This window comes from Cnephaeus nilssonii (genome assembly GCF_951640355.1).
Source record: "Cnephaeus nilssonii genome assembly, chromosome: 9".
Classification (NCBI taxonomy): Eukaryota; Metazoa; Chordata; class Mammalia; order Chiroptera; family Vespertilionidae; genus Cnephaeus; species Cnephaeus nilssonii.
The window spans coordinates 91,591,619-91,608,287 of record NC_137080.1 but is presented as its reverse complement, the minus strand read 5'-3'; the positions used below and the strand labels follow the sequence as shown (position 1 = coordinate 91,608,287).

General features: G+C 39.6%; 1 protein-coding gene across 2 annotated transcripts in view; it reads right to left on the bottom strand.

Moving 5' to 3' along the window:
• The window catches only part of SRPK1 (SRSF protein kinase 1), a 90,538-nt gene that overhangs the window by 23,450 nt on the left and 50,419 nt on the right, over window positions 1-16,669 (bottom strand). For both annotated transcript variants that reach the window (XM_079781224.1, XM_079781225.1), the window contains exons 7-9: window positions 5,479-5,585; window positions 3,718-3,883; window positions 139-164 (exon numbers count right to left, since the gene is read on the bottom strand). In XM_079781224.1, the coding sequence (XP_079637350.1) occupies window positions 139-164; window positions 3,718-3,883; window positions 5,479-5,585 (299 nt within the window). The remainder of the gene's footprint in view (window positions 1-138; window positions 165-3,717; window positions 3,884-5,478; window positions 5,586-16,669) is intronic.

The following is a 16,669-nucleotide window of genomic DNA, read 5'->3' as shown; positions in this document are numbered from 1 at the left end:
ATTTATTGGAGAAAATTATAGAAGCGCAGGAATATTTCTTCCTTTGTTTTTCAAATTCTAAACAAACTGTCATTGTCCACAACAGAAGAATCCCTGCCCCATAGATCAGAATTAAATATAGAAACACCTTATACTTACTGGTTTAGGCTGGGGCGCAGTACTGACTGAAAAGAAAAGAAAACCAAGTAAGAATCCTGGCATTCAGCAAAAATAAACTAATGCTCATATATGATACCATACCAGAATGAAAAATCTCTCTTGTACAGTTTGTACTGTAGAGACAACTACTTAAGCAACTTTGGTAGAAACTTAAAAAAAAAAAAAAAAAAAGAAATAATGCATATAAAAGTTGACTAACTTAAAATAAGTTTAAATAAATTCTTCAGATAGCATAAATGCAGAGCCAAGACCCCATTTCTGGTTTCCACGATTAAAGCTGCTAAAATCCCATTCACACATACTGATTAAAATAGAATATGATAGAAAACAACCCCCTCATCCCTAGCCAGGATTCACATCTAATTTTTCCCCTTATCACTTGTCAGTTTTAAATGAAGAGCCATACTAATTTGCTACATAGCATATCATGGATATTAGTTTAGCTTAGGTGAGAGGAAGAATCTTCCGTCTCCCTTTAAAATTTTTAAAAATTGTGGTAAAAATACAGAAAATTTCCCTTTTAATCAGTAGTATTAACTGTATTCACATTGTTGGGTAAAATTTCTATAACCTTTTCATTTTGGAAAAACACACACGTAACAAATGCTATGCTCATCAAACACTATCCACTTCCCCCTTCTTGAGTTTTCATTTTTAAAGGAAGCCTATGATACTTCCTTTCAAAGGAAGCCTAATAACTGATACTTTCAATTTGAAGATCAAGGAAGTTCCTCAGCTCTGGCCAGTGTGACTCAGTTGGCTGGGCATCATCCTGTGCAAGGAAAGGTTGCTGGTTCAGTTCACATGCCCAGGTTGAGGGCTCAATCCACAGTAGGGGGTGCACAGAAGGCAGCTGATCAATGTTTCACTCTTGCATTGATGTTTCTCTCTCTCTCTATCCCTTCTTCTTTATCTAAAACTCAATGAAAAAATCTTTTTAAAAAAGATCCTCAAATATAATTAAACAGGAGTGGTGAGAGTGGGCATCCCTGTCTTGTTCCTGTTCTTAGGGGAAATGTTTTTAGTTTTTGTCCATTGAGTATGATGTTTGCTGTGGGTTTATCATATATAGCTTTTATTATGTTGAGGTATGAGCCATCTATTCCCACCTTGTTGAGAGTTTTTATCAAGAAAGGGTGTTGGATTTTGTCAAATGCTTTTTCTGCATCAATTGATATGACTATGTGATTTTTATATAGAAAGAGGTGGGGGAGATAAGAGATCAATCAAAGGACTTGTATGCATGCATATAAGCATAACCAATGGATGCAAAACTCTGGGGGGTGGGGGCATATATGGGAGTGGGGTGTGTGTGTGGGGGCAATGGTAAGATATGTACACATATAATACCTTAATAAAAAAATTGAAAAAAATATATAATTAAACTATTAAAATTACAATCTGAACCTCAAATGGAAATAATTATTGTAATCACAATAGCCAATATTTTTTAGCACATAATGCTATATGGCACAATGCCAACTGCTTTAACATGAAATTTAATCCCAATAACTCCTGCATGAGAAAATAACAAAATCAAATGACTCGCCCAAGGTAACCCAGCTAATGATGAAGCCAGGATTCAAAGCCTGTTCGCACCAGTGCTTAAACTCAAGGTCTTAACCTTTTGTACTCGGATGTCGAGTGTGACTCGACACGGTTAGCATTAGAATAAAGGAATTGAGAAAAAAGCAAGTGAGTGCAAAGGGTTAATAGGTATTATCGTGATCCTGCACAAATCACTGATCCATAAATGAGCATGGTAAGAGGTAAACACATAAAAAATAGCCATCAAATCATAAGAGAAAATATTTTACCTGAACCAGCTTTTACATATACAGTTGCCATAGGTTTTAACTGTGTGGCTCCACTTACTTGAGGATTTTTTTCTCTTCCTAATGATTTTCTTAATAACATTTTCTTTTCTCTAGCTTACTTTTCTGTAAGAATATAGTACATAAAATATAACATACAAGATATGTGTTAATCAACTGTATGTTATTGGTAAGGCTTCTGGTCAACAGTAGACTATTAGTAGTTAAGTTTTGGGGGAGTCAAAAGTGGTAAGCTGACAAGAAAAAATTAAAAAAATATATTTTTATTGATTTCAGAGAGGAAGAGAGAGGGAGAGAGAGGTAGAAACATCCAAGTTGAGAGAGAATCATGGATCAGCTGCCTCTTGCACGCCTCCTACTGGGGATCGAGCCTGAAACCCAGGCATGTGGCCTGACCAGGAATCGAACCAGTGACCTCCTGGTTCATAGGTTGATGCTCAACCACCCAGCCACACCAGCTGGGCAAGAAAAAATTTTTTTGAGGTGTCCTAAATTAAATAGCAGGCTGGAGGGTGAAAAGAAGAGAGGTTAATCTCTTTAATGACTGCAGGACAAAACCAACAAAGTCTGATAACATTCCTGAATGTATGCTGAAACTTTCAATTAACCTCCAGGTGACTATTTCGGTGAGAACAGCCTAATAGCCGACCACCAAGTGTCACTGCATCCTGCTTATGCATGATCTTTCCAGACTGTTGCACACAACCAATCTTAAAGAATAAACACTTCTTCCTTTGCACCTATCCCAGAACTAGCCCTTTACCTATAACTAAATTCTTTCAAAACAAGTTACATCTTTCTTCCCCCTAAACTGTTTGCCTAAAAGAGCCACTGATCCCAAAAGGGTGGACATGTTGTCTTCTCCATGTAGCCCTGCTGCTGATGGTTTAGATAGCATGGTCCAGGACCCAGGCCTACTTCTGGCCAGCATGTGGCTCAATAAACCTTTCCTTTTAGAAAAGCTTTTGGCTATGATTTAACAAAGCAAACTTTTTAATGCATGGGGGTCCATGTGCTTAACTCCCTGTTGTTCAAGGGTCAACTGTACAACATATATATACTTAAAATATAGTCTCTAGTATTCTTCTTCTAATTATGGAAGCAACACCGAGAGTGAAAAAAGTCTTTGGAAAACTGGGACTATTTTGTACACATAAGCACTTATTGTACCTTATTGTTAAACTAGAGGCCCGGTGCATGAAATACGCAGTGTGTGTGTGTGTGTGTGTGTGTGTGTGTGTGCCTCTCCCCCAGCCCGGCCTGTGCCCTCTTGCAGTCCCGGAGCTCCGCAATCGATAGCCCCGCAGAGGGAGGCCCCGCCCACCCGCCACAGCGCCCTGGCCGGTGGCCTGGGCCTCCCTCTGCAGAATGATCGATCATGGAGCCCCCTAATCCATTGCCCTGCAGAGGGTGGCCTGGGCCTCCCTCTTTGGGGCGATCGTGGAGGCCTCCCCCCCTCCCCCCATGGATTGCCCGACTTGCTTGGGCCTCCCTTTGCAGGGCAATTGTGGGGCGATGCCCCCCCCCCCCCCAATAACTGCACCCGCCTTGGCTCGCCAATGCCTGTCATAGCGTGGTCATCCTGTTCAGCCAATAGGTCGATTTGCATATTATGCTTTTATTACTATAGATGAATGTGATTTACTTGACTGCCTAGTAATAAAATAAAAATAGAAACTTGACTTAACTGCTAATGAGAGCAAAGTCCCCAAAACAAATATACCTGCAGATCCGGAAGGTGGAGGAGCTCCAGACCGCTGCCATTCTGTGGCTTCTGCAGCCAGCCTCCGGATGTACTGTTCATTCACCGACAACAAGATGTTTTCTGGTTTAATGTCAGTGTGGATGATCCGGCACTTGCTGTGTAAGTAATCCAGACCCTGTAACACCTGCATGGGAACAGAGCAGGAGACTTGCAAACACAAAAGACAAGTCTTTCTGGAGAAGGAAGAAATCACAATAACTTAAAAAAAATAAAATAAAACTATAAAAATGATGTGGTAGCTTTCCACAGAGAATAAGGTATTTTTTTAAAGCACAAAGATTAACTGTGAATTATGAATGAAGGCAAGAGCTGAACTTATTTATAATAAAAAGTTCTTCCAAGTTTTACAAAGTGAATTCTACTTGGAGATATTTTTAAGTACATTATAGAAACTGAGAAAAAAACAGTACACATGCCCTTAAAATATTGAAATGTACTAGTAGGTGGTGAAAGGGATTTAGATATCTTGTAATTCAAATTTCATTGTTGATGAAGAACTTTTGCTTCCCAGTGTGGAGCTCTTTCCACCAAAACACAATGTCGAAACAAATTATTTGCCCTTTGATGTATTAATACTTTCCTGACAGGAAACTTCTTTACTGAACACTGAAAGGTATTTATAATACTAGGAAATGCCCATAGACCTGGTCAGTGTGGCTCAGTTGGTTGAGTGTCATCCCATGCACCAAAAGGTTACCAGTTTGATTTGCTGTCAGAACACATGCCCAAGGTTGTCGGGTCAATTCCTAGCAGGGGGTGTGCAGGAGGCAGCTGATACATGTTTCTCCCATGGATGTTTCTCTCTAAGAAAAACCACAAAAAATCAATAAAAACATTTTTTAAAAAAAGTGCCCACGAACAATGTTATATAAAGAGATTGTAATGATTTGACCTGGCAACTCCTTTTTTGTTAATACTCACCTAAGGATATTTTCCCATTGATTTTTAGAAAGAGTAGAAAGAAGGGAGAGACAGAGAGAGAGAAACATCAATGTGGAGAGACACATCGATCAGTTGCCTCCTGCACATGTCTGGACCAAGGCTGGAGATCAAACAGAGGTATGTGCCCTGAAATGGAATCGAACCCGGGACCTTTCAGTCTGTGGGCTGACATTCTGTCCACTGAGCCAAACTGGCTAGGGCAACATAGCAATTCTTTATTACCATAGAATTAGTATTTGTAACCAAAACTTCTGAATAAGGACTCCAAATTTCCAAAAACCAGGAACTGCACACAGATTCCCTTCTAATAATTATCATAGAAATTTTTTTTGTTGTTGTTAATCCTCACCCAAGGATATTTTTCCATTGATTTTAGAGAATGGAAGGGGATGGGAGAGACAGGGAGAGAAAAACATCGATTGGTTGTCTCCTGCAGGCACACCAACCAGGACTGGGGATTGAGCCTGCAACCAAGGTGCATGCCCTTGACTTGACTAGAACCCAGGACCCCTCAGTTTGTGGGCTGACGCTCTATCCACTGAGCCAAACTGGCCAGGGCTATAGAAAATGAACTGGGGGGAAATGGTTTTGATAAAATGTTTAACAACAGAATAAATACAGTGAACCCTATGGACTGAATAAAACAATGTTAGAAATTAAAAAAAACCTACTTTTTAAAATAAAACCTCTATTGGAAATAGGAAACTCCTGAGTATTTAAGAACATAAAAAAATAAAAATAAAAAAATCGCCACATAGAAAATACTAAGATACATACTTGCTGAATGATTTTTTTGACACAAGGCAGTGGAAGCCCTTGATAATTGGACTTGATGATCCACTTCAGCAGATGATGCCCCAAAACTTCAAACACCATGCAGATATCTAGAAGTTTATTAAGGAGGAAAAAGGGAGGCAAAAATGCGTTCCAAGCCAATGAAATGTTACTGTATCATTCTTGCAGTATAAAAGGTAATAGAGCTTGACAAAAAAAAGAAATATATATATATACCTAACCATCAATATTCTGAAACTCCAAAGGTTAATTAATGCTTTAGTTACTGAAAACATCCAAGAAATGGAAAATTCCGGTAGGTCCATTTATCAATAAAACAAAAATTTGTTTTTTGCTTAAGAAAAAAAAAAAAAAAGGAAATTTTGCTTTAACTAGAAGATAAAGTACCAAGACTTAACCCCCAAAATGCAAATGTCAATATTTTAAATAACATAGGAAACTGATTTGCTTTATGCTCTGTAGTTCACAAACCTAGTCTCGGTTCCAGTGCATCCTCATCACTGACACACAGAAGGAATACTGTCAGCCTGGTTGTATGCAGAGCACTGCAGGGATTTTAGTAGCAAGATGTTGTTATCTTTTATCTCTAGAAGTTTCTACATAAATTGGAAAATCAAAAACACACATATGGAATAATGACCTAGTTCCCAAACTTCGTTTTAAATTTTCCACTAAAGAAAACATTGGGAGAGAAACCAAGATGGTGGCATAGGTAAACACCTAAACTGCTGCCTCGTACAACAATTTCAAAACTACAACTAAAAGACAAAACGTCTATCACCCAGAACCACGGGAAAGCTGGGTGAGTGGAAGTTCTACAACTAGAAGGAAAGAGAAAAGAGCATCGAGAGTGCACAAGCGCTGAAAAGCTGAGGTACCAGGTGCGCAAATCAGGCTAGCGGCGGGTGACTGGGTGCGCTGCTTTTTTCAACTCGAAGGGAGACAAGCTCCCGATTACTCTGAACTCGTTTCTGGGGAGACGCTGGGGACCCAAACTCCTACGGGGAGAAGCTGGACTGTCTGCCATCGGGTCGGAAAGTGAGGGTGACTTTCTTGCAGAAGTGCGCCCAGCAATCATTGTTTACTGCGCTGGGGCAAGGGACGCGGGGACTTGGAAACGCGGAAACGCAGAGACAGCTGACAGGCAGCCATCGCTGTTTGCCACGCCCTAGCCTAGTGACTCCCTGAGACCCCACCCCACACAATCTACAAACCCAATCAAGCTCCACGCAGCGGTTTTTGCATATAAATGGCCTGCCCTATCGCAGCTTAACCTATCAAACTGCAGCTCTGGTCAGACAGCTCCAAAACCTCCAAACCCCAAGCAAAAAAGGAGAAAACTGTAGTTCTCGCTGTAGCTCCTGCTGAGTGGCCTTAGACAGTAGCTGACCTGCACCCCATTGGAGATCCAGAAGATAGTGTATATAGTGGTCAGTGTGAGACGACACCAGATTTCAATACTCACATCCATAAGTGACACATTCAAAAGGCAGACTCAGTGAGCACCAAAGCCCCACTGAAACAAGTCCTGCCCCATAAGTGTGTCTCCAGCACAGCAGTTCTTCCATTATAGACACAGCGGGTCCTCACAGCCAATTGGCCTAGAAGTCAATTCCTCCCAGTGACACCAACAACAATCAAGACTTAACTACAACAAGGCTGTACACACAGTCCACAAAGGGGTGCACCAAGAGTATCCACCTCAGGTAACTGGGAGGCCAACCCACTGGGCCATATAGGACACCTAGCACACAAAGCCACCGTACCAACTCAGGGAAGCAGCGAAAATGTGGAGACAAAGAAACAGATCACAAACGAAAGAAATGGAGGAATACAAACGACTGGATATAGAGTTCAAAACCACAGTTATAAGGTTTTTCAAGAATTTCCTAGAAAAGGCCGATAAATTTAATGAGACCCTCGAGGATATGAAAAAGGACCAACTAGAAATTAAGCATACACTGACTGAAATAAAAAATATTATACAGAGATCCAGCAGCAGACTAGAGGAACGCAAGAATCAAGTCGAAAATTTGAAATACAAAGAAGCAAAAAACACTCAACCAGGAAAGCAAAAAGAAAAAAGAATCCAAAAATTTGAAGACAGTGTAAGAAGCCACTGGGACAACTTCAAATGTACCAACATCAGAATTATGGGGTGCCAGAAGAAGAGAGAAAGCAAGATACTGAAAACCTATTTGAAGAAATAATGACTGAAAACTTCCCCCACCTGGTGAAAGAAATAGACTTACAAGTTCAGGAAGCGCACAGAACCCCAAACAAAAGGAATCCAAAGAGGACCACACCAAAACACATCATAATTAAAATGCCAAGGGCAAAAGACAAAGAGAGAATCTTACAAGCAGCAAGAGAAAAACAGTTAATTACTACAAGGGAGCACCCATACGATTGTCAGCTGATTTCTCAACAGAAACTATGCAGGCCAGACGGGAGTGGCAAGAAATATTCAAAGTGATGAACAGCAAGAACCTACAACCAAGATTACTCTACCCAGCAAAGCTATCATTCAGAATTGAAGGTCAGATAAAGAGCTTCACAGATAAGAAAAAGCTAAAGGAGTTCATCACCACCAAACCAGTATTATATGAAATGCTGAAAGGTATTCTTTAAGAATAGGAAGAAGAAAAAAGTAAAGATAAGAATTATGAACAACCAATACATATCTATCAACAAGTGAATCTAAAAATCAAGTGAATAAAAAATCTGATGAACAGAATAAACTGGTGAATATAATAGAATCAGGGGCATAGAAAGAGAGTGGACTTGCAATTCTCGGGGGGAAAGGGATGTTGGGGGGTACGGGAAGGGACTGGACAAAAATCATACACCTATGGATGAGGACAGTGGGAGGGGGGTAAGGGCAGAGGGTGGGGTGGGAACCAGGTGGAGAGGAGCTATGGGGGGAAAAAAGAGGAACTGTAATAATGTGAACAATAAAGATTAAAAAAAAACACCTTAAAAATAAAAGAATAAACAAATCAGCTTGAAGAAGATATCATTAATCAAAGTTGAGAACATTTTAAAGAGTGAAGTTATGAATTAACTTATAAAAATAGAATGAGTCCAAATGGATACTATAATAAGTGTGTATTGTGAGACAGGAAATACCTCTTTTTAGAGAAAAAGTCAAGTAATAAATATACAAAGTATGACAGAAATAGAAAGCCACCATTTTACAATGACTATAATAACTGATTCAGGTAATAATCAATGAATACTAAAACTACTGAATGAAAAACTGTTGGGAAAACTGAAACAATATCATCCCAAAGATTGCTTATTAATTATAAAAAGAAAAAGGTACTTTTAACGAGGGAAATCTGGAAAACACTGCCATAACCTACTGAGCAAACTTATCACTGCCAATGATGAAGCACAAATTCACATCATGTGCCCTCTGAGAAGAACAAAACATCATCCATCTAGTATGCCTGACAAAAATGATTTAACCTCAATTTAACTATGAGGAAACAATTAGACAAATCCAAATTAAGGGACAAAACAACTGGCCTGGATTCTTTGGAAAAATGAATAAAAAAATTAATGCTGTGAGAAGTATTCTAAATTAAAGATTAAAGGGACATGACTACCTCAGAGAAACAGAATTCAAAATTACAGTAAGATACCATTCAAACTCATTAGAATGACTAAAATAAAAAGACTAACATAACCAAATGTAGGTGAGAATGTAGAGCAATTAAAACTCTCATATTAAGTTAGTAGAAATGCAAAATAGTACTATTACTTTGGAAAACTGGTTGGAGTTAAACGTACAACTAGAAACTTCTGTATCAGCCAAGATGGAGTAACAGGAACTGGATTTACCCTCTTGCTTGAAATGACAACAACAAAAGCAGACAAAATACATAAAATAACAGATTTTAAGACCCTGGACATCAAGCAATGAAGTCAATGATGTCAATGGTCTCTGAGAGAAGGTAAGTAATGAGCTGAAGCCTACGGTTGTTCCATCTTACTGCCTCGAGATTTTTCCAGGCAGACCCCTTAAGGTAAACATATGGAGCTGAGTCTTGAGAGACTAAGGCAGCTATAATCCACAGAACAAGATACCAGAGAGGAGAGAGTTAGAGAAAAAGAGAAGCCTGGAGATTATAGAGGGATCCCCTCAAGTATTTAGCAGTGTATTAATCAGAATAGGTATATAAGGAAACTACTAGAGGCAGACAGAAAACACCTGGAAGGATTAGAGGAAATAGTGCCCAGCATTCCCTGGGGTACCAACAGTGAGCGCTCTCATTAAAAAGACTAGAAATATTCAGTCATACTCATGGACCAGAAAGAAACCTCACATATATGGTCAATTAATTTACGACAGAATAGCCAAGATTATACAATGGGGAAAGGAAAGTCTCTTCAATACATGGTGTTGGGAAAACTGGACAGCTACATGCAAAGACCACTGAACCCAAAATCAACTTAAAATAATTGAAACCTTAACCGTAAGACCTAAAACCATAAAACTCCTAGAAGAAAATAAAGGGGATAGCTCTTTGACATTGGTCTCGGCAAAGATTTTTTTTGGATTTGACATCAAAAGCAAAGGCAACAAAAGCAAAAGTAAACACGTGGGACTATATCTAACAAAAAATCTGCACAGCAAAGGAAACCATCAACTAAATGCAAAAGCGACCAATGAAAGGGGAGAAATTATTTGCAAACCAGTATCATATTAAGAGGACAATATCTAAAATATATAAATAAGTTGTCCTGGCTGGGTAGCTCAGTTGGTTTGAGTATCGTCCCGATATGCCAAGGTTGCAGGTTCAATCACTGGTCAGGGCACATACAAGAATCAACCAATTTGAATGCATAAATAAGTGGAAAAACAAATGGAAACATGTTTCTCTCACTCTCTCTCAACAAAATATATAAATAAGTTACATAACTCAATAGAAAAAAAAAACCCAATCCAATTAAAAAGTGAGCAGAAAGTCTGAACAGAAAAATTTTCAGATGACAAAATGATGGCCAACAGGTACAAAAATAAGGGAAATGTAAATCCAAACTACAATGAGACATTACCACACACCTGTTATTATGAAATAGAGAAGAGATAAGTGTTGGTAAGGATGTGAAGCAAAGAGAACTCTTGTGCGCTGTTGATGCAGCCACTATGGAAAACAACATGGAATTTCTTCAAAAAATTAAAAACAGAATTACCATATGATCTAGAAATTCCATTTCTGAGCTTTATCTGAAGGAAAGGAAAACACCATACCAAAGAGGTATCTGGAAGCCCATGTCATTGCAGCATTATTTACAACAGCCAAGACACGGTAACAACCTAAATGTTCATTGAGGGATGAACTGGATGAGTGGATAAAGAAGAGGTGGTACATATACACAATGGAATATTATTCAGCCATAAAAAAGAAGGAAATCCTGCCATTTGTGACAACATGAACAGGCCTTGAGGGCATTATGCTAAGTGAAAAGTGTCAGACAGAGAGACAAATACTAGATATCAATCATATGTGGAATCTAAAAAAACAAAAACTCCCCAAACTTATAGATAAGGAGAACAGATTGATTGTTGCCAGAGGTGAGGGTAGAGGAAATAAGTGAAGGTGGTCAAAAGGTACAAACTTCTAGTTATAAGATGATACTGTTCTGCATATTATCATTATATTGTATATCCAAAACTAATATAGTATTATATGTCATAGCCCAAGACTGAACACTGCTCTGGATCCATCTAACAAGTCATAAAAGTAAAATCTGAAAAGGATCAAACTATTTCCAAGTAAAATAATTGCTCCACAGAACAAAGCTCCAGATTTATAACAATAAAAAATATTCGACAGACCTAGCCAGTTTGGCTCAATGGATAGTGTGTTGGCTTGCAGACTGAAGGGTAATGGGTTCGATTCCAGCCAAGGGAACATGTCCAGGTTGTGGGCTCGATCCCTAGTAGGGGGCGTGCAGGAGGCAGCCGATGGTTCTCTCTCATCATTGATGTTTCTATCACTCCCTCTCCCTTCCTCTCTGAAATAAAAATATATTAAAAAAGAAAGAAAAAGAAAGAGGCTCTTAAAAAAAAATAAAATTCAGCAGCCAAGATGGTAAAAAATAAATAAATAAATCACAATGTCTCAAAGATTACCAGGCAGCAAACTGACCCAGAACTGTAACAGAAATCAGGATTAACAGACAAGAACATTAAAAATGATAACTGTATTCTACATATTGAAAAGCATAGACATAGAAGATATAAAAGGAGAGACCCAAATAGAACTTCTGAGATGAAAACATGCTGGATGGAATCAATGGCAGATAAGGCACTGCAGAATAAGATTAGTGAACTTGAAGGCATAGCAAAAGAAACTATGCAAAGTGAAAAACAGAAAAAAATACAAACCAACTGATACCCACATGTGTAAGCTGCAGGGGCAACTTGAAGTGACCCCCCCAAAAAGGGAAGGACAATAAATGAAGGTTTTGCTCTTTACAATAGATAAAAAATTATAAAAGTAACAGCAGTGATCAACCCAGTATCAAAGTACACTCCTAGTGCTTAGATTCTATTTGCCATTTCCCACTATAAAAGGAGTTAGGGCTTAGAAAAATGGGTGGTTCCAGATTTGGACAAGAAATGTACAAAATGAATCTGAAACATCTTGATGTGACAAATTATAAAAAACTGTCAAGATATTATGTGAATTCTGACTCAAATAAGAAAAAGAAAAAATATGAGACATTTAGAGAGACTGAAACATTGACTGATACCAGATTACAAAGAAACTGGCCCTAATTTTTAAAATAATACTTTTTATTGATTTCAGATATGAAGGGAGAGAGAGAGATAGAAACATCAATGAGAGAATGATTGATTAGCTGCCTCCTGCATGCCCCCCTACTGGGGATTGAGCCCACAACCCGTGCACATGCCCTGACTGGGAATCAAATTGTGACCTGGTTCATAGGTCAATGCCCAATTATTTTTAGATATAATAATTGTGTTAAAGTTGTATTTTAAGAGTCCTTGTCTTTTGGACATATATTCTAAAAACAATTATGGATGAAAGAATATATCTAATATTGGTCACAAAATTATCAGGAGGTAAAGATAAAACAATTTGGCTCTCAGTTGATAATGCCTGAAATGGGTAATAGATCTGTGGGGATTCATTAAACTATTCTATTTTTGTATATGTAAAATACATCAAAACAGAATTTTTAAAAGTGTAGATGGCTTGCCCAGCCCTGTGGGGTTCAGTGGTTGAGCGTCGACCCCAAGACATTCAATTCCTGGTCAGGGCATATGCCTGGGTTGTGGGCTTAATCCCCAGTAGTGGGGGGGGGGGGGGGGGCAGGGGGGATGTAGGCGGTAGCCAACTGATGATTCTCTCCCATCATAGATGTTTCTATCTCTCTCTCCCTCTCCCTTCCTCTGTGAAATCAATTAAAAAAAATTTTTTTAAAGTGCAAATTGCTTAAAAACAAATACATACGCAAAGATGGCTACCAAATATGCAGACCTTTCTTGGATCTCCTACCAGGGCCAGGCTGGAAATACATTGGAGAACATTCACCTGGAATTACCAATTGAGGCCCAGCTGAGGAGGAGACAGATCAAGAAAGGACACAAAACACCTGGAAACTGATAGGAAGGGCAAAGCTGAGAGAGGGACTGACCCAGCCTCCATAGGCAGTAGGTTGAGGGTGAAGAGAGAGCCCTCCACTATGGGATGGTATTTTCAGGAGATTCAAGATACTGCACCACTGGGTCCCACAAAACACTTACTACATAAGGCCACCCCATGAAGACTGGAGGCATAGCAGTTTGACCTAATACCTAGAAAAAAATACAAAGGGACAGGAAATCGGGGAGAAACAACCCACAAATGAAAATAAAGACGGAATCACCAGAAAAGGAACTAAATGAAATGGAGGCAAGCAATTTGTCAGATAAGAATCCAAAGTAATGGTTATAAGGGTGCTCAAAGAGCTTAGTAAGAACTACAAGCAACTTAAGGAGAATGGTATGGAACTTATTGAGAACTATACCAACATTAAAAAAAAAAAAAGGTAGAAACCATAAATAAAAATCAATCGGAAATAAAGAATGACATAGCTAAAAGAAAGAATACCCTGTAAGGAATCAACAGTAGGCTAGAAGAAGTGGAGGACTGAATCAGTAAATTAGAAGACAAGATAGGAAAAAATACCCATTCAGAGCAGCAACTGAAAAGAAAAATTAAAAAGCAGGAGTTTAAGGGAGCTTTGGGACAATATGAAATGTAACAACATTCACATCAGAGGAGTACCACAAGGAGAAGAATCTGAGTAAGGAATAGAGAATCTGTCTGAAGAAGTAATGACAGACAACTTCCCTGACCTGGTGAAGGAAAAGTCACACAGGGCCAAGGAACAAAGAAAGTCCCAATAAAGATGAATCTAAAAAGACCCACACCAAGACACATCATAAATGGCAAATAAAGACAAAGAATCTTAAAGCTGCAAGATGAGAGACACAAAATTACCTATAAGAAAATTACCATTAGACTGTCAGCTGATTTCTCAATAGAAACACTTTAGGCCAGAAGGGAATCGTGGCAGGTTGTATACAAAATAATGAAAAGCAACCGACTGTATCCAAGACTACTTTATCAAGCAAGGCTATCATTCATATTGAAGGTGAAATAAGAGAGCTTTGCAGACACTCACACAAAAAGGCTAAATAAACTTATCATCACCAAACCAGCACTGTAAGAAATGCTAAAGGGACTGTTGTAAGAAGAAATAGAGAAAGAAGAACAAAGGCATAAAGAATTAAAATGGGGAGGAAACCAAGATGGCGGCATAAGGTAAACACCTAACTGTTGCCTACCACAACAATTTTGAAACTACAACTGGAAAACAGAGCGCACACCGTCCAGAACCACCGGAAAGCTGGCAGAGTGGAAAACCTACAACTAGAGAAAAAAAGAGAGGGCGACGCTGAGCCTCAGGAGCTGTGGAGGTGCGGAGATCCGTGAGCGCGGAAAGGGCGGGCGGCTGAATACACGGCAGGCTTGCTCGCAGCGCGGAGAGGGAGGGCAGCAGACACTGTGTGGCTAGCTTTCTCGTTTGGGAGAAAAACAAAACCTCCCGACTGCACTGAAATCCAGCTGCGGTCGGGGAGAAACTGGTCTGTTTGGCAGCGGACAAGGCTCGAAAGCTGCCTTCTCTCAGAGGCGTGCAGCCATTGATTAGGGCACGGAGAAACCGACCCTCTTAGGGCGGCGCGGACGGAAACCAAGTTTGTCTGCACCATTCTGAGACTCCGCCCCATCCAAGCTGAGCACAGAAGCTCTCCCAGCGGAGACACTGCTGATTCTCACAGCCAACTGGCTTGGAGATCAATTCCCGCCAGTGATACCAGTATGGAAAGAGACTGGACAAAAATCATACACCTATGGATAAGGACAACGGGGGGGGCGGGAGGGAACTGGGTAATGGGGAGATACGGGGGGGGGGGGGAAAGGAGAAACAATTGTAATAATCTGAACAATAAAGATTTATTAAAAAAAAAAAAAGAATTAAAATGGCACCCGGCCGGTATGGCTCAGTGGTTGAGCATGGACCTATGAACCAGGAGGTCATGGTTCAATTCTTGGTCAGGGCACATGCTAAAATTGCAGGCTCCCCAGCAGAAGTAGTGCAGAGAGGGAGAGAGTGTCTCCCTCCTACTCTCTTCCTCTCTGAAATCAATAAAAATATATTTAAAAAATTTTAAAATGTCAACAAATAAGCACCTATCAATAATGTTTAAATAATTTAAATGCATTAAATGCTTCAATCAAAAGAAAGACGTAGGGTAGCTGAATGGATAAGAAAACATGACCCATATATATGCTATCTATACCTCAGAACAAAAGACACAGGATAAAAGTGAAGGGATGGAAAAAAACATTTTCATACAAATGGGAAAAATAAGCTGTGGTAGCAATACTCATATCTGACAAATAGGACTTCAAAATGAAGTCCGTAACAAAAGACAATTAAGGCTACTTCATAATACTAAAAGGATCTATAGAACAAGAGGATACATCTGTGATAAACATATATGCGCCTAATAAAAAATACCCAATAAACAACTTCTGGAATACTTGAAGGGAGAGATCAACAGTGATACAATCATAGTAGGGGACTTTCTAACACCCCACTGACATCATTGGATAGACCTTCTAGACCAGTGGTCGGCAAACTACGGCTCACGAGCCACATCGAGCCACAGCTTGCCGCTCTGTTGACTAATGAGTTTGCCGACCACTGACTAGATTAAATGTACCGTGTAGTTGGAAGCTGTGAGGATTAGGCAATTGTGGCATATTGTGTGCAAAGAGGTAAAGGGTAGTATATGACAGTGGTCGGCAAACTCATTAGTCAACAGAGCGGAAACCGCGGCTCGCAACTTGCGAGCCGCGGTTTGCCGACCACTGTTCTAGACAAAAAAATCAACAAGGAAACAGTGGCCCTAAATGACAAACTCTGGTAAAACTCTGCTATGAAGCTATCCGGGCCTGGGCTTTTGTTTGGTGGGAGATCACATGGATTTATTGACATTTACTGAACATTTCACCACAAAGCTGCAGAATACACACTCTTCTCAAGTGCACAAGGGACATTTTTAAAGATAAACCAAATGTTAGGACACAAACTAAATCTATCCAAGTTTACGAAGACTGAAATCATATCAAGCATCTTCTTGGATCACAATGGCATGATAATAGACATCAACTACAATAAAAACACCCCAAAACATTCAAACACATGGAGGCTAAAAAGCATGTTATTAAACAACTAGAGGCCCATTGCAGGAAGATTCCTGCAAAAATAGGGCTTCCTCAGGCCTATTCCTGCAAGAATAGGGCTTCCTGCGGCCAGAGTGAAGCAGGAAACCCTATCTCCGCTGCCTCGCTCCCCTCCCATCTCCATTGCCTCACTCCCTTCTGCAGTGCTTGGCTTCCTTCTACACTGTCTTCAGTCTTCTGTGCCTGTGCAAGCAAATGAACTGCCATCCTTGTTGGGTTTATTTGCAATACTCACTCTGATTGGCTGGTGGGCGTAGTGGAGGGATGGTCAATTTGCATGTTTCTCTTTTATTAGTGTAGATGACTGGGTTACCAATGAGATCAAGTAAGAAATA